The sequence below is a fragment of the Arvicola amphibius genome, chromosome 8 (genome assembly GCF_903992535.2).
Source record: "Arvicola amphibius chromosome 8, mArvAmp1.2, whole genome shotgun sequence".
NCBI lineage: Eukaryota > Metazoa > Chordata > Mammalia > Rodentia > Cricetidae > Arvicola > Arvicola amphibius.
Genome location: NC_052054.1, coordinates 13,113,812 through 13,137,839, shown reverse-complemented (window position 1 = coordinate 13,137,839; position 24,028 = coordinate 13,113,812). Strand labels below are relative to the sequence as shown.

The window sequence follows — 24,028 nt, the reverse complement described above, 5'->3', positions numbered from 1 at the left end:
GGGCCGTCCCACCAGGGCAAACTCTGACTCTTTCAAGCAGGCGGTCCTGACTATGGAGCTTTTGAGTGTTGTTTAACACTGTTGCAGCTTGCTTGCTGGCAGGGACCTTGAACCGCCACAGAGTTGTGGTGAGAAACAAGGCTATAGCCGGTACCTCTGCCATGAGGCAGGAAAGCTAAGGAATGGGCTGGATCTAGCTGTCAAAGCCACGGCTTTAATCCTACCTATATTGCTTGGTAAATTAAAGACTCGTGTGGTCAGAAAAAGAGAGATATACAGTAAAGAGAGATTCAAAGACAAAGAAAACCTCTAAATGGTTTGCAGTGAGTTAAAAATACATGCAGGCTAAAAGTTAAAGTTCTTACAGTTAAAAAAAAGAGAAAGAAAGAAAGAAAAAGGAAGTAGTTTGTTGTGGTATACACCTTTAATCCCAACACTTGGGAGGCAGAGGTAGATTGACCTCTGTGACTTCAAAGTGTGGCAGGACACACCTTTAATCCGAATGCCTGGGAGGCAGAGACGGAAAGATCTCTGTGAGTTCAAGGTGTTGTAGCACACACCTTTAACCCCAGCACTGGGGAGGCAGAGACAGACGGATTTCTGAGAGTTCAAGGACAGCCTGGTCTACAGAGTTATTCCAGGACAAAGATATACAGAGAACCTGTCTCAAAAAATAAAAGTAAAAATAAACGAAATAGAGGTTAAAATAAAGCTGCACAAAGATGGAAAATACACAGAGAATCTTGATACTATATACTATTATGCTCTCTTTGAATTGTTTGAATGCTGAGGAAGGAGCAACAGCTGCTAAAAGATACTTGTTTATAAATGCTGCTGAACTAATCCAAGAAAGATATCTTGGAAATACCTTGACTTCAGAATTTGGATCTAAGGATATGATACTTTGGAAAAGAGATTCTTCTTTTATTTTTACAGAAAATGAGACCCATTGGATTGCTTCTATCCCAATATGGTATGATAGACCACGACCTCCTGAAAGGTTGCTATGAACACCCTCAAAAAATTACTTCGCTCAACTGATGACTGAGATGAACCTGGCACACAGGTTACACCATGAAAGATCTGATTAACAGCGTCCCCATTCAGCAGGAAGCAGTTTGGAGAGAAATAACTGCACCCATATTCCCAAATATTGTTTATAAATGTTCTTTTACATTTAAAGGGGGATATGATATAGATATGAATAATTTGCATTGATATGGATTTTGCTTTAGTGATACAATTTTGTTATATGTGTATGTATTTCTAATAATGATTAAGGTATTGTGAATGTGTAGTTCATTTTAAAATGTAATGTATAATTAGGAAATATAGGTTGTTAATGGATAATCATTGATAATAGTCAAGCTTGTAGTTATGTTAGATTTTCTAGATATATAGAGATATATTTCAGTTAGATAGGCATACTTCATATCTTCCAAAGACTATAGAATATTGCATTTTAAATGTCTTAATAACTTAGGGTTTTTCATGACAATGAGACACGTCTGCTCCTGGCAGCACCAAACTACTTCAAAAGGAAGATGGGCATTGAAGAAGCTCCATATTGAGTTTGATAGCCATTTGGGCAAGAAACTGCTCTTGCCTGGACAGATGCATTGACTGGGCACAAAGAACCCACAGAGAGAGAACTGCTGAACTTGTCTAAATGTGAGATGATCTTTTGGGGTTTCCTGATTCAAGAAAGAGTCTGCGAGACATTCTGAAGGACACAGCAGATAGGGACTGAATTGCCTTCGAAATTTTCTGCTGCATAGAAATGTCTGCTGGATACTTATGGGCCTGTAGGCCGAAGACGGATGCCCCAACAGTACAAAAGAACTTTGGGTGACTGTCCAGGTAGCAAGATGTCTCTGTGATTTCTAGAGTTTGGAATTTGATTATTTCTTGTTTACTTAGGTAGTATTATATCTTTCTGGAGTCTTTGATGGAGTTGAAGAATGGATAGATAGTTAAAGTTTTCCTTTGTTATGATAAAAGATAAAATGGATATAATATTGTAACTAATTCTTACTTGATAACTATTTTGTTATATGTAATTTTACTATGTTAAAGTTAAAGCCTTTCTTTTATTGTTTAAACAGAAAAAGGGGAAATGATGTGGGAGAGTCTTCTGTTTGAGTTGATTTCATTGGCTAATAAAGAAACTGCCTGGCCCATTTGATAGACCGCCCCTTAGGTGGGTGGAGTAGACAGAACAGGAAGAGGAAGTGAGGTAGAAGGATCAGTCAGATGCTACGCCTCTCCTAAGTTAGGCAGACCGCTGTGCCTCTCCTCAGAGAGATGCCAGATGCGATGAAGCCAGCCACCAGGTCAGATGTGCTGAATCTTTCCCGGTAAGACACCCTTTGTGGTGTTACATACATTATTCGATATGGGTTAGTCAAGATGTGAGTAAGAGGCTGAAAATAATGGGCCAGGCAGTATTTAATAGAATACAGTTTGTGTGTTGTTATTTCAGGGTATAAGCTAGTCAGGAGGCCGAAAGCAGGGCGGCGGGAATGCAGCCCACAGCTCACTACAGAACACTTGATTGTACTGCTGGCTTCTGTTGTATAAGCTTGGGGAGAAACAGTCACGCCCAGTACTTTGTTTGCACACAATCCCCTCATGTATTTGTGGGCAGATGGATCACATTCCTTCCATCCCTCATAGAACAATCCTCATCTCTGCCTTCTTTTTCAATGGTAATGCTTCCTGTCTCTTACCTATCCTACCTACTTGTCCACCTCTAAAAATTGTTTGGCTTGCCAATCACTTCATTCTTTAGTGAAGGTTTCCTAATGAAAAGCGAGTAGTTGGCCCAGATTGGAGTTATCAACATAAAATACTATTTAATGTAAAACACCCACAGAAAAATCTCTAGAGAGCAACAAGTGGGGTGACTTTGAGAATGAGCTACTAGCCTGGATGCTCAAATTCACATATATTAAAATAACACATACACACTTACACCCTGGACTACAGCTGTAATCCCTGGCCTAAATTATTCTCTTTGAAAAATTAAATTAGTAGAGTATATCTGAAAAATGGATTCTTCATTAAAGAATGGATTTTATCGTCTATCCCCCCCCCCCTCTCTGTGTGGTGTGGTGTGTGTGTGTGTGTGTGTGTGTGTGTGTGATGCCAGAGGAGAATATAAGACCCCTTGGGCTGGAGGTGCAGGAGATTGTGAGCCACCAAATGTGGGTTCTAGGAACTGAACTCTTCTCCCAAAGGAACAACAATTGCTCTAAACTACTGAGCCATTGTTCCAGCCCCCAAATTCGAGAACTTAAGGACAACCTCCCTCCTTAGAGTAGGGGAGAAAGAGCTGTCATTCATATCATTGGGCAACTCCTGCAAGTTCGTGCTGGAATTTAGCAAGCTAACTTTTAGCAGTATACTGAAAACCTATGGTGCAAATCCATCATTCTCCACTGGCTCACGGACATACCAGATAAGCTTGTTTTACACCAGAATAAATGAGGCATAATTAGAAAAGACTTGTCATGAATGTCATGAATCAAAAATGAGTATTATCACAGAATATTTAGAGAAACATTATTGATTTCTACACACAACTTTGTTAAGAGAAAGTTGCTCTCCAGGAATAAAAGCTGCTGCCTCCTCTGTATTAAGGTGCTGCCCTCCAAAATGCATGTGAAGATTTTGCCTTCTATTAACCACGCAGATAATCTTAGGAAACAACTCATTGGCCCTCTGCAATGGCTGCTCTAAACCCATGTGACAATATCCAAGCAATATAAATCCATCCCACAAATCCCTGGGGCTTCATTACCACAAACCCACAGAGCACAAACTACAGAACAAACAAAAAAGGAGGAGGTCATTCTCAAATTGATGGAAAAGTGTTGCATTATGGTCACATAACTACCTGCCTCATAGTCTAAAGCAGTGGTTCTCAACCCGTGGGTCATGACCCCTTTGTGGGTCAAAGGACCCTTTCACAGGGGTCGCCTAAGACACTGGAAAACACAGATGTTTCCATTATGATTCATAACAGTAGCAAAATTACAGTTGTGAAGCAGCAACGAGAAAAACTTTATGGTTGAGATCTCCACAAAATACGGAACTGTATTAAAGGACGGGGACATTAGGAAGGTTGAGAACCACCAGTCTAAAGCATTTGATTACTGACCTTATAGCAGGTAATTCATGACCTAGCAAGAGGAGCTGCCACCGGCAAGCCCTACAGAAGGAGCTGGAGGCTAAGCCCCATGTAACTAATTATCAAATTGCTGTTCATGTGTTTAAACATTTTAGTTACAAATTTATATCAGAGTTCCCTAATACTCCCAACAAATATTCACCATGTAAAGAAGGGCAAGCAGTTTCAGGGTTTACCTCTGTCCACCATCCTCGAGCCGGCAGCTCTGTCTGGAACTGTCAGATGGTTTTGATTGTTGTTCAAGGAAGACGTGTCATCACTAGATAAAGAGTTCAAAAAACCACTTTCTGAAGTGACGGAGCTGTTTTCTGGGGCCGGGCAATTGCTTGCCTCTGAAGGTGTGTGAACCTGTACAGTGAGTGTCAGGGGATGTCCCACATCTTCAGCAGCAGGCGCATTGTTGACTATGTCGAGCCAGGACTGTCTTTCCTTAGATCCTGAGGAAGAAACCCGGCTGGATGCCTTTCCTGCAGTCTCCAGAGAGGAGAAAGAGCACGAGGAGTCTCTCAGTTTAGGTGAAGAAGACGACGCCCGCCGCGCAACCTGTATTCCACAAATAAAATCAGGAGGAAGAAGAGGAGGGGAAACATTGTGAATAAATCATCATTCTCTTCACTTTGTTTTTATTAAAATTCTCCTGGAATTATTTGAAAAAATGGCCAGGAATAAAAAAAGTCAAAGGACAAATATATGATACTTATTATTGTATGGCAGCCACCAGGGAACATTCTCTAGAAACGATTTGGGTAATTTTGAATTTGCCAAATAAGATCTGAAAAATCTCCATATCAAAAATTTTGACTCAAAAACTTAAACCTCTCCAACCATTTAAAGACTCTCTTAGAGTAATTGTTCTAGAATGCTTACAGTATAATGATACCTTGTCATCTCTTATTGAATTTAAAATGAAATGAGCAAAATCAACTGAGGAAGGCAATTGAAAGAAAAAAAGCAAAGGTCTGGGGTGTAGCCCAGTAGCATACTTCAAACAAGGTATGAGACCTCTGAGTAACCGTTACCTATTCCTTAGCACACAATCAACTATCTATCCATAACTATCCAGGCTAAAAAAGCCTATACATAAATGGCATAAAAACATTTTAATTACAATTTTTCATGCTATTATTTTATGACTGAGGGGGAGAGCAGATGCCGCAGCATGTGTTAGCGGTCAGGGGGTCCATCCCCTCCTTCCTCCGTGGAGCTTCCGTGTATGGAACTCAGATCATCAGGCATAGCAGCAAGCATCCTCACCTGTGGAGCCATCTTGCCAGGCCCAATCACTTTCAAATTTTAACATAGTTTCACTGAGTGAGACAAGAATATGTTAATAGCCTCTCATCACAATCCCTGACTTCAAACTCTACTACAGAGCTACAGTACTGAAAACAGCCTGGCATTGGCATAGAAACAGACAGGAGAACCAATGGAACCAAACTGAAGGCCCAGATATTAATCCACACACCTATGAACACCTGATTTTTGACAAAGAAGCAAAAAATATAAAATGCAAAAAAGGAAGAACAGTTAACAAATTTTGCTGGCATAACTGGATATCAACATGTAATGAAAATAGACCCATATCTATCACCATGCACAAAACTCAAGTCCAAATGGATCAGAGTCCTCAACATAAAGTCAACCACACTGAACCTCATAGAAGAGAAAGTGGGAAGTACACTTGAATGCATTGGCACAGGAGACCATTTCCTAAATATAACCCAGTAGCACAGACACTGAGAGAAACAATTAACAAATGGGACCTCCTGAAACTGAAAAGCCTCTGTAAAGCAAAGGACACAGTCAACAAGACAAAACGACAGCCTACAGAATGGGAAAAGATTTTCACCAACTCTACATCAGACAGACGTCTGATCTCCAAAATAGACAAAGAACTCAAGAAATTGGTCATCAAAAGAACAAATAATCCAATTAAAAAACAGAGTACAGACCTAAACAGAGAACTCTCAACTGAGGAATTTAAAATAGCTGAAAGACACTTAAGGAAATGTTCAACATCCTTAACCATCAGAGAAATACAAATCAAAACAACTCTGAAATTGCATCTTACATCTGTAAGAATGGCCAAGATCAAAAACACTGATGACAACTTATGCAGGAGATATTGTGGGATAAAGGGAACACTCCTGCATTGCTGGTGGGAATAAAAGCTGATACAGCTTCTTTGAATGTCACTGTGGTGATTTCTTAGAAAATTAGGAAACAACCTTCCTCAAGACCCAGTAATACCACTTTGAGGTATATACCCAAAGGATGCTCAATTGTACCACAAGGACATGTTCTCAACTACGTTCATATCAGCATTTTTTTGTCATAGCCAGAACATGAAAACAACCTAAATGCCCCTTTATATAAAGAATGGATAAGGAAAATGTGGTACATTTACACAATGGAGTACTACACATCAGCAAAAATAATGACATCTTGAAATGTGCAGCAAATGGATGGATCTAGAAAGTGTCATATTAAGTGAAGTAACCCAGACCCAGAAAGACAAATATCATATGTACTCACTCAAAAGTGGCTTTTAGACATAAAGCAAAGAAAATCAGCCTACAATTTACAATCCCAGAGAACTAGACAATAATGAGGAACCTAAGAGAGACATACATGGATCTAATCTACATGGAAAGTAGAAAAGGAAAATATCTCCTGAGCAAATTGGGAGCATGAGGATCATGGGAGAGGGTTGAAGGGGAGGGGAAAAGAAGGGAGGGGACCAGAGAAAAATGTATCTCAATAAAATCAATAAAAAAAAGAAAAAGGAATATATTAATAGCCTCTGAATTTGTGTGAGAGAAGCCAAGGCTGCCCAACTGATAGGAACAGGCAAGTTTTTTGGATCCTCTGACAGCAGCTTCCTAGCCTGTTCTCCAAGAGCAAGTTGGAACTTGAAGGAAACGCCATCAATCCACAGACATAGTCCAAGGCCACAACACCAATAAGTACTTTTTTTGAGGCAGACATTATTAATGCTGAGATTTTCTATAAGTTACATTTCAGTGTTGCAATATTTTGAGAATTTTGACAAATGGTAAAATATGTAAGCCTTTATTTCAGGGGAGTTTAAGATTTTGAATGAAGTTCATATCAAATGAAAGATCTAGCAACATATTCCATTTTTAACATGATTCAGCAAAAAAAAAAATCCAAACATATAGACTCATTGTTCTCTGGGTTAGCCTGGGGTAAGACAGAGAAGGGAGTTTATGGTTCAGTTTCATGTCATCATCCTTTTGATTAATCCTATTAATTAGGAAAAGTGGCATGATGGCGATTATTAAAAATAGAAAACTGAAGAAAACATTTGAATTCTCTTCAAAACCTCAGAAACATGGCAACCCAAGTCAGAATGCTTACCTATGTGCAAACTCAATACATCACTATGAATTTTAAAGGCCCTGTGCTCTGAACTTTTAATGGGAAAACCTGAAATTAACTAACATGTGTCTTCTTGGATGCTCAGCGAATAAGGCTGTATAATGATCAATAAGTCTACTGAATCCCATTTTCATATGTATGTGTTGTGCATGCGTGTAATGTGTGTTTCCGTGTGTACTCCTCCTGGGAGCCCAAGGGTAATGTTGGGAATTACCTCAGTCACTCTTCCACCTTATCTTTGAGACAGGGTCTCTCAGTCAGTCCCCGTGACATGACCAGTCTCCACCTTCTAAAACTGGAATTACAAGTCACCAGGACCACACAGCATTTACTCGGGATCTGGGATCTAAACTCTTGTCTCCATACTTTAATGGCAAACATGGTAACCATGGATCCTTCTCTTCAGCCCAGAAACAAACCTACTTTGAATATTAGCCTGACAGTAACATGCCTAGTAAGATAGGAAATGACCCCAGGCATGAAAACGTTTCATTCAGCAAACTGTCAAATAGCTTGACACTTTAAGTCACCTAGACCAATTAACAACTAAGAGATCCAAGATCTGTAAGTTGTTCTTCTCCAGGAGAGGAATATACAGGCTCCACAGTATCCAAATAAATGCAGGGATATTTTATTCATTAGACATAGCTACAAAATAACTGTTAACAAAAACACACATGTCACCCCAATCCTAGCACAGTCTCCTATTATCAATTAATTACTCTGGTGAAACTTGCCTTTGTTACAGAGACGGAGCCCGAGTTCTGTCACTCCTGCCATGGGGCTTTAATTGGGTTAGAGAAAATGGGATATTTGAGAAAAAGACTGTATACTCAGTAGGAGCTATACTTCCTGTATTTATTGATCCTCCAAACTCTTCTTAAAGGACTAGGGAAGGGCTTCTTAAGTAAGCGCTGGTCATATCTGTGAAGTGTATTTTCTTGTTGGTTATTATTTAGCAAAAATGCTTTAGTCCATGTTCTCAAGACACCACATAACATTTGTAGACTTGATTTCTTACTTATCTTTTTTCTTTTCAGTGCCTGTGTGTGTGTGCGTGTGTGTGTGTGTGTGTGTGTGTGTGTGTGTGTGTGTGTGTGTGTGTGTGTGCTGATGGGCACTGGCTGATGGCCTCTATGCGTGCATGTATGTGTGTGTGTGTGTGTGTGTGTGTGTGTGTGTGTGCGTGCGTGTGTGTGTGTGCTGGTGGGCACTGGCTGATGACCTCTAGTATCTTTCCCACAAACACAGACCACCTTGCTTTTAGAGACAAGATCTGCCAATGTCCTAGAGCTATAGCTAGCTAATGAGGCTAGACTGGCTGCCCGGGAGTCCCTGGGATAATCCCATCTCTGCCTTCCCAGTGCCAGAATTATAAACACATTGCCACATCAGGATTTTTATTTATTTTTTTGTTTTGTTTTATTTTGTTGGGTTTTTTGTTTGTTTCTTTGTTTTTCAGAACAGGGTTCTTCTTAGCTTTGGAGCCTGTCCTAGAACTCAATTTGTAGACCAGGCTGGCTTCGAACTCACAGACACCTTCCTGTCTGCCTCCCGAGTGTTGGGATTAAAGGCATGTGCCACCACAGCTACACCAGGATTTTTAAATGGTTCTGAGGATCAGACTCAGGCCCTTATGCTTACAAACCAAGGACTTTACCAACAGAGCCATCTCCCCTGCCCTGGACTTTATTTTAAAAATAAAAAGAAAATGAAAGTGACTAATAAAGTAGAAAGGAAAAAAATAAAAATAATTAGGGAAAGAGAAAAAAATGAGGAAAAAAAAAGCAAGGGTGTTAGATGCTGGAGATCAATGAACTAGAAAGTGAGTCATGTGGAACAAATCGAACTGGGGTTCATTTCAGAAGATTCCATCTGGGACTCTCTTTTGTAAATGACATAGTGCCAAATAATAAAATGTGGTTTATTATTTCTAATATTCTGCAGCTATAGAATCCTGGCCTTCTGTGAACTATCTTTATCATATACTCACAAGACAGCAAAGGAAATGAAGGTGGCAGGGTATAGGTCCCCTTTTCTCCTCCCCAACCTTGCTCCTTCAGAGCCAGTTCACATGCTTGGTTCTGTGTGAAGTCTCCCTGATAGCATCAGACTGTGAGGGTACAATACCTGGTGCCTTCCTCTACCATACCAGATGAAGAACATTTTATTTGACAACTTATATTGCTAGTGCTGATTGACTGCTAAGTCTTTTTTGGTGAGCTACTTGAGAACAGGCTTTTTTTAGTCGTTTTTACACTTCCATTTTTTCTTGCATCTGTGCCCAACACAGAGTTGATAATAAATTACTGCCAGGAAAGGATGGAGCAGAGAACCAGCTCTGTGAAGACAATCTCAGCACAGCAGTTTGGTCTCTTATTGAGGAGCTTCCTCAGATCTCCAGCAACTTGCTGGCTGGAACTGCTAACTTCAAGATAGAAAAGAATTACTAGAGAAAGGATAGACCCATGGAGCATGGACAAGCTCAAAAACATGGCTTCCTTTAGTGAGAGAATTGTTGACAGCAGGTAATTTAAGTCATTTCTAGATGTTTGAGTTGGAAATATTTTCAATGAGAAAATTGAAATCATATAAATGATTGCAGCTTTTACCTATTACACATACCTATTTGTGTCTCTGTGGGCCTAAGTACACACACACACACACACACACACACACACACACACGAAGAGGTTAGAGAGCAGCGCTCAAAGGGAAACAGCTCCATCTTCCTCCCATGTGAGTCTTTGGGATCAAGCTCAGGTTATCAAACTTGGTGACAAGCACCTTAACCTACTGAGACATCTCACTGATCACTGATTATAGTTTTAATTGCTGACATGACTGAATTCAACTACTAAAATAGATTTTTTTATTTTCTCTGTAGGATATTTTATTGCTAGAAACTTTAAAGAGAATGCTACTTAGCTCTACAGTCCTTTTTATAAAAAAAAGAAAGAAAGGAAGAAAGGAAGGAAGGAAGGAAGGAAGGAAGAAAGAAGGAATTTAGAATCCGAGTTAAGCTGCCCCCAATCTCATCAACTTTCCTGAGCACTTCAGTTTTGTCTTTATGATATTTATCACTACTTGAATACAATTGTTTGAATTATTGATTTGCTCTCCCTCTTTTTTTTTGTTTTTGTTTTTTTTTGTTTTTTTTGTTTTTCGAGACAGAGTTTCTCTGTGGCTTTGGAGCCTGTCCTGGAACTAGCTCTTGTAGACCAGGCTGGCCTCGAACTCACAGAGATCCGTCTGCCTCTGCCTCCGGAGTGCTGGGATTAAAGGCGTGCGCCACCACCGCCCCGCTTGCTCTCCCTCTTAAACCACTTAATGATACTGATGATCAAAGAAGCAGGACAGTGTCCTCAACAAGACCTAGCAGGTGACAAGTGCACAACATTATGTCATCAGCCACCCAACTGGCAGGTGCATCAATAGGAGCAAACCATACAACATGAAGGAATATGTTTCTGCTGATTTGTTTTTTTTTTTCTAAGATATGATCTCTCTGTGTAGCCTAGATTGGCCTCAGTCTTGGAGTCCTCTTGCCTCTGTGCCTGACAGCTGGGCTTATGGGTATGAGACACCATGCTTAGACTGAAACAATATTCTTGGTAAAATATAAACATCTGAAAATTTCTACCTACAATATAGTCAGATTTACTTCTTTGGAACTTGGTTTCCTCATCTGTAAAACTAAATGGTTTCCTAAGAGTCAGATGAAATTATCCTTCTTAAAGGATGTGTAGAATCTCTTCATAAGGGAACACCATTCCGTGTGCTGGAGGGAGAACCATTCCCTGTGATAGAGAAATGACTCAGCAGGAAAGAGAAGGCATTGGTCTTGCATAGGAATGGACTTTGGTTCCCAACATTCAGACCAGATGGCTCACAACCTCTTGTAACTCCAGTTCCAGGAGATCAGATGCCCTCTTCTGGTCTGCAAGAGTAATCCACTTATGTGTACAAATAAATCTCTTTTTCAAATTTTTTTCTTGGGACAAGGTCTCTTTATTATGTAGCTCTGGCTGTCCTGAAACTCACTCTGAAGACCAGGCTTACCTTAAACTCACAGAGATCCACTTGCTTCTGCCTCCTAGATACTGAGATTAAAGGTGTGCACCACCATGCCTGGCCCATAATTTTCATAATTTTAAATTGCCTACGGAAATATTCTCGGAGAGTGTGGATGAAGCCATAATAGCCATCCACTTTTCTACCTACCCATGCACTCAGTTAAAACATGAATTAGACACTTATAAACATCAGCAATAAACAAAAACAAAACACACTGAATGTGTCTTTTGGCTTAAATAATTTGGTAATTGGGGTCTAGAGAGATGGCTCAGAGGTTGAGAGTTTAAACTTCTCTTACAGAGAGCCCAGGTTTGGTTGTCAGCACCCATATAACCTCCATAGGATACTTTGTGCATGTGCTGTGCATACACACACTCAGGCACCCATACATACACATAAGAATTTTAAATGTACTTTTAAATGGATATAGTAATTATATCAATAACACAGACATATAAAGTTCCAAGTACAAGGTCAATTACAGTAACAGCATGAAAAGGCATTTTAAGAAGTGTTCCAGAAATGCAGAGAGAATTCAGAATAAGAACAAAGAAGAATGATATACATGTATGAAAATTAACCATAATGAGGCATAGGAGACCACTTTCTACATAAACACTAGCAGCACAAAAACTGAGAGCAACAATCAATAAATGAGACCTCCTGAAGCTGGATAGCTTCTCTAAAGCAAAGTACACAGTAAATAAGACAAAATAACAGCCTACAGAATAGGAAAAGGTCTTCAGTAACTCTACATCTGACATAGGGTTGATCTCCAAAATATATAAAGAACTCAAGAAACTAGACATCAAAATACCAAATAATCCAATATGGGGGGGGGTGTTACAGCTCTAAACAGATAATTATCAACAGAAGAATCTCAAATGGCTGAAATCTCAAATTTCTTAAATCTCAACTTTTAAGGAATTGCTCAACATTCTTAGTCATCAAGTAAATGCAAATCAAAACAACCCTAAGATAGCATCTTACACCTGTCAGGATGGCTAAGATCAAAAGCACTGATGACAGGTCATGTTGGAGAGGATATGGAGTAAAGGGAACACTCCTCCACTGCTGGTGGGAGTGCAAACTTATCCAGTCACTTTGGAAATCAGTATAGTGGTTTCTCAGAAAATTGGGAATCAATCTACCTCAAGACCCAGCAATAGCACTCTTGGACATATACCCAAAGGATGCTCAACTATACCACAAGAACACTTGCTAAGCTATGTTCATAGCAGCATTATTCATAATAGGCAGAACCTGAAAAAAAAAACCTAGATGCCCCTCACCTGAAGAATAGATAAAGAAAATGTGGTGCATTCACACAATACCATATTACACAGATTGAAAATAATCATAAAATTTGCAGGCAAATGGATGGAACTAGAAAATAATCATTCTGAGTGAGGTAACCCAGACCCAGAAAGACAAACACAGTATGTACTCATAAGTGGATACTAGATGTAAAGCAAATGATAACCAGACCAGAACAGATTAACAAGGAGGACCCTAAGAGGGACCCATGGATCACCCTGGGAAGGGGAAATAGATGAGATCTCCTGGGTAAACTGGCGGTAGGGGTGGTCAATGGGAGAGGATGGGGATGAGGACATGAGGGAACAGGATCAAGTTGGAGGAGGGATGAGGTGGGACAGCAAAGAAAGTTATCTTTATAATAAAGGAAGCCATTGTGGGGTTAGGGAGAAACCTGACACTAGGAAAGTTCCCAGAAATCCACAAGGATGACCCAAACTAAGACCCTAGCAACAGTGAAGAGGACACCTAAACTGGCCTTCCCTGTAATCAGATTGGTGACTGCCCTAAGTATCATCATAGAACCTTCATCCAGTAACTGATGGAAGCAGATGCAGTGATCCACATCCAAGACCAGGCCAAGCTGTGGGAATCCACTCAAAGAGAAGCAGGAAGGATTACATGTGCAAGGGGAGTCAAGATCATGACAGGGAAACTCAGAGACAGTTGACCCAAACTTTGAAGAGCTTACAGACTCTAGACCAACAGCTGGGGATCCTGCATGGGACCAAACCAGGCCCTCTACATGTGGGTGACAGTTTTATAGCCTAATCTGTGATGGGCCCCTGGCAGTGGGATCAGAATCTATATCCATAGTGCATGAGCTGGCTCTTTGAAATCCATTCCATATGGTGAAATGCATTGCTCAGCCTTGATGGTGGAGGGGGTGTGGGCTTGGTCCTGCCTCAACTGAATGTGCCAGACTTTGTTGACGCCCCATGGAAGGCCTTACCCTTTCTGAGGAGTGGATGGAGCTGGGTTGAAGGAAGGTGGGGGAAAGGGGAAAAGAGGACGGAGGGGAACTGTGGTTCATATGTAAAATGAATAAAACATAAAATAAAATATTAATAAAAGAAAGAATAGAACAGTGAAACCCATTACTATGGATACATGATTGCCAACTAAAGGGATGAATAGAAACAAACAAAAAACTAAAACAGCAAATTTGCCCTGGCTTAGAAGACCGGGAATGGCTTCAGCAGAGGAATTTATGCTTGAAGCAGACGAAAAGACGCCATGAATGAGAACTGGGGTGGCGTTCGAACCAGAGTTTCCTACAGGTTAAGAAACTTTCTTCCTGCAGAAGCAGAGAGCTAGTTTGGAAGACTCAGGGCAAAGCAGGTGTTTTTGTTTGTTTTGTTTGTTTGTTTGTTTGTTTGTTTTTGTTTGTTTGTTTTCAGGGCTGATGCCAGAGGAGGGATTAGTGGAAAAAAGGTAGCGACAAATGTGACTCAATAGCCTTGAATAAAAGACTAAAGAGTAGGGCCAGGTGTGGTAGTGCCTTTAATCTTAGCACTTGGGAGGCAGACGTAGGCAGAGCTCTGTGAGTTCAAGGCCAACCTGGTAAAAATGGTGAGTTCTAGGCAAATTGAGCTTATTAAAAGCACCTTTTCGGGGACTTTTGAAAGGAAAGATAGACTAGAAGCAGGGAAAGAAAGAGCCTGTTTTTCCAATGACTCAGGCAGGAACTAATGAGGGGGTGGGAGTTGGCCAGCGGAAGCAGAAGGCAGGAAGGGAGGGTGGGACAGCCGCCATGCTAGCTGGCTGTGGAAAGAAACTGCTAAATCAAGAGACAAAAATACATAACACCAAGTTATAGCAAAGTTTGAAAATCAGTTCAATTTCCAAACATAAAGCTTATTATTTCTTATATCCTGAGTAGAAAGGCAGTTTTCCTTATCTCTATTTCCTGCATGTATATATTTTCTAGGTTCAGAATCATGCGCTAAGTTCACATGTGGTAAGTCTTCCTACAATTACCCACTTGCAAGCATCCACACCACTTTGTAGAATGGATGTTGAATGACCGAGTGACATTTGGGAGACAGCTATTCAAGACATCGCCTATTAAAATGAATCTATATTTCTAAAATTATCCTTGTTTCTTCAGTTTCCAACTTCCTCCTCTATCCCCGGCCAGTGAGCCTCTTTTCAGGGTTTATTTTTACTCCCTGCTGCTTTGGTTTGCTTTAGAAGGCTTGTTTCAACATTCTCGGAGACAAAAAGGAAGTGTCCTGAAAAGCATCGAAATGTGAGGATGCCTGGACCTTTCTGTTATAATACTCTGAATTATGTGCTGAGCTGCATGAAGCTGGGGTTGTAAATATTCATCCCCCTTCTCCTACCCGATCCAGCTCTCGATGGTCTCTGCTCAAGCACACTCAAGTCCCCGCCATCTCCCTTCTTGAAGGGCCTGAGAGCTGTCCAGGAAAACCCACCACTACATCACACCACGGAACAATGCACACTTTGCTGCCTTCTGTGAAAATGTGCTTCTCCCTGATGCACTGGGTTGCTTCCATAGACCAGCCTGGGTCTCCTTCTAAATTCAAAATTGACATCACAACCCTTCCACTCATATCTTCCAAGTGCTCCCCAAATCACTCAGAATTGAGCATCAAAAGCCTTAGCTGGCCCACAAGCCCTGTATAGGATGGCTACTGGTATGCTGGCTTTACATCCTGTCTCATTCAGGTTCATGAGCTCCTGCTCCAGGGACATTTTGGCCTCACTTCTCACCAATGAGACCTTGACTCTGTTTTCTCTGGTGGGAAATTCCTTTGCAGTGGGTCTCCCCCCTGACTCATAGTGCCGCCACAGACCTAAGCTCAGATCTCAACAATCCACGCATATTGGTTGCCACAGCCTACTCTCTATCCCCATCTCGCCTGGTCTCCTCATCCATCCTTCTCTACTTCTGCCATAGTAGACCTCCTGCCTAGGATGGTCATCTGCGTTCATCTCTTTGAACAGGAAGAGGATTCATAATTTAAGTGAATCAGCATAACAGACCAGGTTATCAGGCAGTGCCTTTAAAATTAAACTTGGAAGAAGAAAATGTGTGGTGAAAGCTTTAGTGCTATTAATAGTTCTTAAAAACACTTAGTAACTCAGGACATTCTGACACTTGAGAAGTTGGTTCCTTTTATACTCTTTGAAGAAATCTGAACAATGAGATCTACAAATTATCTTTCAAAATGAAAAGGACAGAGCCCTCGTCTATTTTAAACTTTTATAATAAGCCTGGGGAAAACAAAACTCTCTATCGTTTCTTTAAGAATCAGGTCATGTTGGGGCTGCTGAGATGGTGTGATGAACAAAGTGCTTGCCATTCAAGTTCCAGGATCATCCACATGAAATGCCGGGCACAGTGGCAAGCAAACGCATATATCACCAGCACTGGGAGACCGTCGAGCTCCCTGGTTAGCCACTCTAGGGTATCAGAGAGTCCTAGACTCCCATGAGGAATCCTGAGGCTGGCTCCTCAAGAATGGCATTTGGGGTTGACCTTAGTATATACATGGACATGTGCTACACATATGCACACAAAGGGACAAGTGGATGTCCCCCCGCTGTCATTCATATGAGGTCTTACAGTTTGAAAGACCAGAACCAGGAACTTGCCTTCACTGGCTCAAGACCCTACAAGGCACTACATTCTCTTGTGGGATTCAGCCCACTAGAAGCTGAAGTCCAAACTCTTGAGCAATGAAAACTGAGATTATCTCTACTCTCCAGCAGTAAAAAAGGCTAGACATTGAGTTAGTTATTCCAAATCTTGCAAGTTTTTGAGACAACTTTCCAGAACAATATTATGTTATTCTGTTGGGTTCAGCTTCATGTAATGAAGTCATCCCTCAACTACTAAAGAAAAAAAAAATAGGAAAAAATTTATTTTCACCCTAGGCTTGAATATATGATTCATGGCTAGGCTATCTCATATTGAGTGAAACAATAACTTGATTCATGCCCTGGATAAAAGTTTCCCAGATTTTTTTCTTTCATTTCATCTGTTTAAATAGTAAGCCTAATGCTATTTTAACCAAGTGTCTTACATGTCTGTTTTTTTTTTTCTTTTTTCCAGAAACAAGAGAAAACAAAAACAAAATCTGCCTGGGAAATATGTGAGCAGAAGGAGCATACTCTATTACTAAAAGGAAAAAAACAATCTAACTATTCAACATTTGTCCTTGTTTGTTGTTGCTGTAATGAACACCATGACCAAAAACAATTCGGGGAGGGGGTGACTTGCTTGGTTTACAGGTCACAGCCCATCATCAGGGGAAGCCAAGGCAGAAACTCAAGGCGAGAGCGTAGAAGTGGAAACTGAGGCAGAGGCCAAAAAGGAGCACCGTTTACTGGCTTGCTCTCCTTGTGGCTTGCTCAGCCTGCTTTCTTATACCAGCTAGGCTACCTTCCTAGAGATGGTACGGTGGGCTGGACCCTCCGACATCAACCATTAATCGACAAAATGTCCCCCCAAATTGCCTTCAAACAATCTGATATATGATGTATTTTCCTGATTTGAGGATCCTCTTCTCAGAGAAGAGGAGTTTGTCTTAAATTGACAAAACACTGACAAGATATTTATCTGACAATTTTATCTTGTATTACTTTAGAAAATATCTGTTAAAAGTGAGTAAGTTATAACTTTTGTTTGTTTGTTTTGTTTTTGTTTTACCGGATAGTGTTTCTTTATCTAGTCCTTGCTATTCTGGAACTAGCTTTGTAGACCAGGCTGGCCTTGAATTTAGAGATCCTCTTGCCTCTGTCTCTAGAGTACTGGGATTAAAGGCGTGCGCCACCACCTCCACCTGATTCACAACTACTTAAGAAAATTTAAGGACTGGACCAGCAGCTCAGTTGTGCTCATGGCCTTGGGAGAGGAAGCAATTTTTTAAAACCAGAAAAATTAAAGGGCACTAAGTTCAATAAAAGTGATGGATAAAGCTCAGCCATTAAACTCACAGACATTTATAAAAAGAAGTCATGAAAGTGTTTAAAAAAATAATAAGTGAGAATGGCTCACTTACAGCTGACAACCTCGCACAACAAACACATGCTATGTCAAATATAGAGTGGAACAAGCTGAGACATCCCATCAGTCAACAAGAATGAAGAAGAGGAATAGGAAAGGGGGTAGAGGCTAAAAACATCCAACAGACACAATAGAAAATACAAATGGCACTAACCATAGAAAGGGGTTTGGCCTTGTGTGATCAGTAAAGGGCAAATAAAATACTACTGTTTTTCAGGGTTGTTGGAAGATTAATTGATTATGCATTTACAGCATCTGGGAACATGATAAACATAAAAGTTGTAAATCTGGATAGTGGTGTGGGTCATGTGTTAGCATGTAGGAGGTCTTAAGTTTAAACCATATACCCCAAAACAAAAATAATAATGATGATGATGATGATGATGATGATCTAATAATAATAACTGACCCCAGTGTGACCCTTGCTAGGGACCACATCCAAACATGAAGTAATTCTCCAAAGTCTTAGCATCCATGAAGACCTGGACTTCCAAAGCTTAGGATGCAACTTGGACCCTTCTTTGGGAACACACCACACTGGCCCATATGCAGTCTTAATGGGATGACCCCCAGCTGCTGTCTCTGTCTCTCTTTTCATGCTCCCCTTTTTATATCATTTTAAAATTCATTTTGCATTGTTGTATCACATGCACCTAGGCAAGGCACTTGACATTGCTTCAGAAAATAAGTAGAGCAGGGCTGGAGAGATGGCTCAGAGGTTAAGACCATTGCCTGCTCTTCCAAAGGTCCTGAGTTCAATTCCCAGCAACCACATGGTGACTCACAACCATCTGTAATGGGGTCTGGTGCCCTCTTCTGCCCTGCAGGCATACACACAGACAGAATATTGTATACATAATAAATAAATAAAATATTTTTTTAAAAAAAGAAAGAAAATAATTAGGGCATAAGACGCCACACTGCAAAATGAACCTCTGCAGGCATTGGCCCGCCACTCAAAAACGCTTTGCATTTCCATGCATCCTTAGATTGTGATACAGTCCATCTGTGGGCTATGAACAAACACATCAAGACTGTCATCCCTGTGGGTTGCTATGGAGAAGGCTCTAAGTCAGCATCCTGAGTCAGTACCCTGAGAATTTCACTTGCTCTTTGGGAAGCACCTTAATTCAGTCAATTCTAAAATGGTATTGGCCATGGTAGTCTATGTATAATGGGAAGGAGTGACATACTCACATAGTAGGATTAGTGACCAACAGACTACTCACATCTACACGTACCACAGGAGAGGAAGTTGCGGAAGCATACGGAGGGGGTGGCGTCTCTGAGGCTGTTTCAGGATCTTCCTGCTCACTCTCACTGTAACATTCTGTAATGGGAAGAAACAGGCTCTCGTCAGTTATTCCATAATGTATGAGCAAAGGTTTTTCTCCATCCACACATTGTGATTTCAATCTCATTTAAGAAGGAAGCATCCAAAAGGGGGGCGGGGGAGGGAATTAGACAACAAGAAATCTATGGCACTCCCTGATGAAAAGAGACTCAAGAATGGGAGAAACAAGCGTTCCCGCATGGCAGTTTCTCCTGCCAGAGAGCATCTAAGATGCAAGATGGAGGCTATTGTGACTCAGGAAAAAAAAAAAAGGAAAGAATTCCTTAAAAATGTGTGATAGTCAGGATAAAACTGGACTCCCTGAACATGGCAGACAATGAGGGCTGCTGAGAAGCCAAGGACAATGGCACTGGATTTGGATCCTACTACGCATACTGGCTTTGGTGGGGGGGGGGGGGGGGCTAGCCTGTTTGGATGCTCACCTTCCTAGACCTGGATGGAGGGGGGAGGAACTTGGACTTCCCACAGGGCAGGGAACCCTTACTGCTCTTCGGGCAGGAGGGGGGGAGTGGAGGGGGCGGAGGTAAATGGCAGGGAGGAGGCAGAAATTTTTAAATAAATAAATAAATAAATGTGTGATAGTTATGACACCATCAGCGGTGGAGATGGGAATCAAATGAGCTGTGGGAGCTGCATCTGACTGATAACTCAGCCATGGTTGGTACCCCAAAACAGCAAGAAGGGAACCAGGCTGAGCAAATGGGTCAAGCTACAAAACTGGAGGTCCCCAAGGGAGATCCTGGAAGATGGGCTTTAGAAGTTTAGGAGCAAAATCACAAAAGGTCTTAAACACCAGGATCAGTCCTCCTACACGTTTCTTTTCCCTAGTGAATAACCAATGGGTGCTTACCTTACAGAAAAGAGGACCAACATGGTAGTTAGATGCTGACTTCACAGCATTGTAATGAATTCCCTTATTGGTTCACACTTGACACTTTTCCATTTCTAACCTTAAGATTTTAAAATCAAATGTGTATCTTTCTCCTTACAGTGCCCAAGTGTCCTATAATCTAAGCATTTCAGCACCAATCTGATTCAGTTCTCTGCTCCCCACTCTAAAGGTTAGTAATATTATGAAGATATGAATATGACTTTGTGGGGCCTGAACATGATGTGTCTCCAACCCGATCTTCAGGTTCCAAGAACAATTTCAAGGTAATGAATGCCAACACACACCTGGCAGAGAGGTGAAACTGTCAGAGGAAATGGTGGGATGTAAGTTATCTGACTAGATCGTGACACATTCAGGCCCATGAGTAAGAACTCTGTAAGGAGGGTACTAAAACATTTGCATTGGCAATTGTTTGAGTATTGGTGGGGCCCGCAGCTGCTCAAGTGTGGGAGAAGTGTGAAGTCGCTTCGAGTTGGCAGGGAGGCTCGGCTCCATGCTGAGTCTGTGTGAAGACGGCTGTCTGTACCTTTTAGATCACTTCAAATGTCAAACCACTTTTCCCCAGGATCAGCCTATACATAGAAGCTCAATTGTCTCTTTTTTCCTCCTGACTCATTCGGTTCTAATGTTCTTGCTAAAGTTTCAGAAATGGAAAGCAGAACATACCTTCATCCTTTGTAGTGGACTCCTGGTGGATTACTGCAAATCCAAGTTTGCTTAACCACCTAAGGTTCAAACGGAAAGTCATTGTCTGACCACACAGCTGGGCCCCTCATCCACTCACTTTCCCCCTTAGACCCTGAGCCTGCTTCCTGTCTCAGGCTTTACAATAAAGTTCAGTCCTACCTCCTCACTTACCCTGAGTATTTCCTAAAGCATCATGAGTTTGAAACATGGAGACCTAAGATGTCTGGTTTCACAATACTTGGCTGTCCAGGGGTCTACACTTTTAAGAGGAGCAGGGGGAGGCTTTATCCAGTGGCTAAGAAGCTAAATGAGATATTCTAACTAGATGAACAAATATGTCTTCTTTATTAATTAAATATTTTAACCTTTAGCCACCATCACAGCATATCGAATTCAGTCACTTGACCATCAAAGATATCATTCTTAAAAATTTTTCAAATTTATTGTCCTTATACTCATGCATTATACATTTGGAGACCAGGAGACAACTTTGGGAAGTCAGTTCTCTCTTTGTGCCTATAAATGGGATCCAGGGGTTCCAGGGCATCAGTCTTGCCTGGGAAGCTATTTTCCCACTGAGCCTCTCCAACCCTCTATTGTTTTAATAAGGTCAATTGGTTTCAGGAAAAAAAAAAATCCATACCACTCATTTTTAAGCCAGAAAAATTTTTGCACCACTCAGTAGAAGAGCTGAATAAAACATAAAAGGTATTCCTAAAAAGTGGAAATTTTTAATTTTTAAAATCTTCATGAAAGGCAAAAATGAATGAGTTTCTCTCTCCTATTGATGTATCTGCTATAGGAAGCAGGCGTGTTCATCTAGTCCCTGAACCATGACAAATGGGTCAAAAGAATGGGGGCAGAACACACAGAGCTAATGCACATGTGGGGAAAAATCCTCTAATTTGGAACATGCATACTGGTCATTCGGGAACTGCATCGTCTAGACCCATGGATGGTAACACTGAAAATGCTACTGGTGTCTGTGGTGAGAATAGAAAAATATGCATTTGAATCAAGTGTTGAGCCAAACATGAAAATTGATATAGTCAGTTTTGAGCAAGCAATTTACTTAAATTATTTAAAAAATTAAACACTCACCTTTCTTTGCTCAATAATTGCAATTGTTACTATCAATTTGGAAAAAAAAGTGTGTAGAAAAATGTTGTCAACAATGCTTGTGACAGCAGAAAAAAAGACCCTGAGTTAGTAATTGTTCATTAACAAGAAATCAGATAGATAACGATCTAGATTATATGAATACAATGTTATAATGAAACTAATAAAAAAATTCACAAGCAGATTTGTAATGACTCAGGAAAAAAATCCTACAGCATACTGTTAGTAGAAAAGGACAGAGCCATAGGTTTTGTCTGTCCTGATATATGTATAGTGTATGCATAGTGTAACTGATACATTTATACCTGTGCATGAAGAAGGAGAAGAACTATTCTATAGGATGTGGATAACCCCTAGGGAGCTGAATGGAAGGTGGGGGAAGTCAGAAATCTCATGTGTTTTCTATATTTTTGTGTCATTTAATTTTTACATGATGTTTAATATAGTACTTAACTAACATTTAAAGTATATAGTAGGAAGTTGGGGAATGGTTCAGTGGATAAAGAGCTTGCCACACAATCCTGAGGACCTGATTTTGGATTCCCAGTACCCACATAAAGAGGTGGACAGTGACACTCATTTGTAGCCTCAGCACTAGGGTGTAGGCAGAGACAGATGTGTCCATGTGTCCCGCCAGCTAGAAAATTTGGCCAAAATGATGATTTCCATGTCCAGTGATGAATAATGTCTAAAAAAATAAGGCATAGCAAACGGAGGAAGGCACCCAAAAATTTAAGCACATTTTCTAAATCAGATAAAATAAAATTTATTTCATCATTCACTTTAAAAAGGACAAACAGTTTTTAGTTTATATCCGATTTTATAAGTATATAAAGCTGGCCCTTCCCTTCCACAAACTAAAAGACTCTAAAAGTAAAATATCAAAGAGATAAAAAGACAATGAAGAGTTTTGAGTTGAAAGTAACTGAAGCAAGCAAAGGCTTTTCTAAACTCCATTCCAGAGTGTGAACATACATTAAAATGGAAACTCCATCCAACCCCAAAACCCAAGTCCCTTCCTTTCCTTGTGAATTACTAGCTGTGATAACCTAACAATGGTTTCTACTTCTGCTTACGCCTCCTTCACTAAAAACCTTCTGTAAACCTCATGGAACACCTGAGAACCTCCATTTCCAACTGAATACATGTGTACACAATAGACTTTATACTAGAATGAAAGATGGCAGGTGTTTCCTGGGAGCCTATTGTGTACTAACTTGTTAGGAATGTGTGTGTTGGATGAGTACAAGTGTTAGAAAACAGATGCCCAAACAAGAGCATTCTTCCCACAAACACCACCTGAGAAAAGCAACAAGCCTCCATCTTTGTTTAGAACTGACTCTTCCATTACTCTTAATGACTTGCTCCAACATCTGGGAATTGAGAGTCATGGCAAAGTATGAGAGGTTTCTACTAAACTGACTTCTCTGTTTGTCACCCTTGAGAGAAATGTCACCCCCCTAAACAATACAGTTAGCCAAAGAGTTGCATCACTGGACTGAAAACTGAAACGTCTACCTCTTCCTCCCCTTTCTTCCCCACCCCTAAATTATTCCTAGATTCATTATTGAATAGTTTAAACAGGCTCCATCAAGAGAAAAAGAAAGAGTTTCAGGTGCCATTTGTCAATAAACCTCTAGGTATCATCTGCACAGTCTTGTAGGAGAAAGAACAAACTTGGTAGTCCAGAGAGGTTCTCCTTTGTAGGCTACTGGAAGAACTGTCATAATAAGAAAACTCAGGAATGGTTCTGATGATTAGCTTTGTGAAGTTGGCACAGCCTAGAAATACCAGAGCAGCAGAGTATCTCAGTGAGGGCACTGCCTACATTAAGTTGGCTTGTGGACATGTTTCTCATTGTCTTGATTATTACTGATGTAGGAAGACCCATCCCATTGTGGGAAGTACCATTCCCTTGGCTGGGGTCCTGAACTGTATAAGAATGAGGAA

General features: G+C 40.7%; 1 protein-coding gene across 1 annotated transcript in view; it reads right to left on the bottom strand.

Annotated features, from left to right (window-relative positions):
- Positions 1-24,028, bottom strand: part of Ipcef1 (interaction protein for cytohesin exchange factors 1) — an 80,798-nt gene that overhangs the window by 27,153 nt on the left and 29,617 nt on the right. Inside the window, exons 5-7 of the mRNA XM_038339173.1 lie at positions 20,939-20,997; positions 19,256-19,356; positions 4,369-4,735 (exon numbers count right to left, since the gene is read on the bottom strand). Coding sequence (XP_038195101.1) covers positions 4,369-4,735; positions 19,256-19,356; positions 20,939-20,997 — 527 coding nt within the window. The remainder of the gene's footprint in view (positions 1-4,368; positions 4,736-19,255; positions 19,357-20,938; positions 20,998-24,028) is intronic.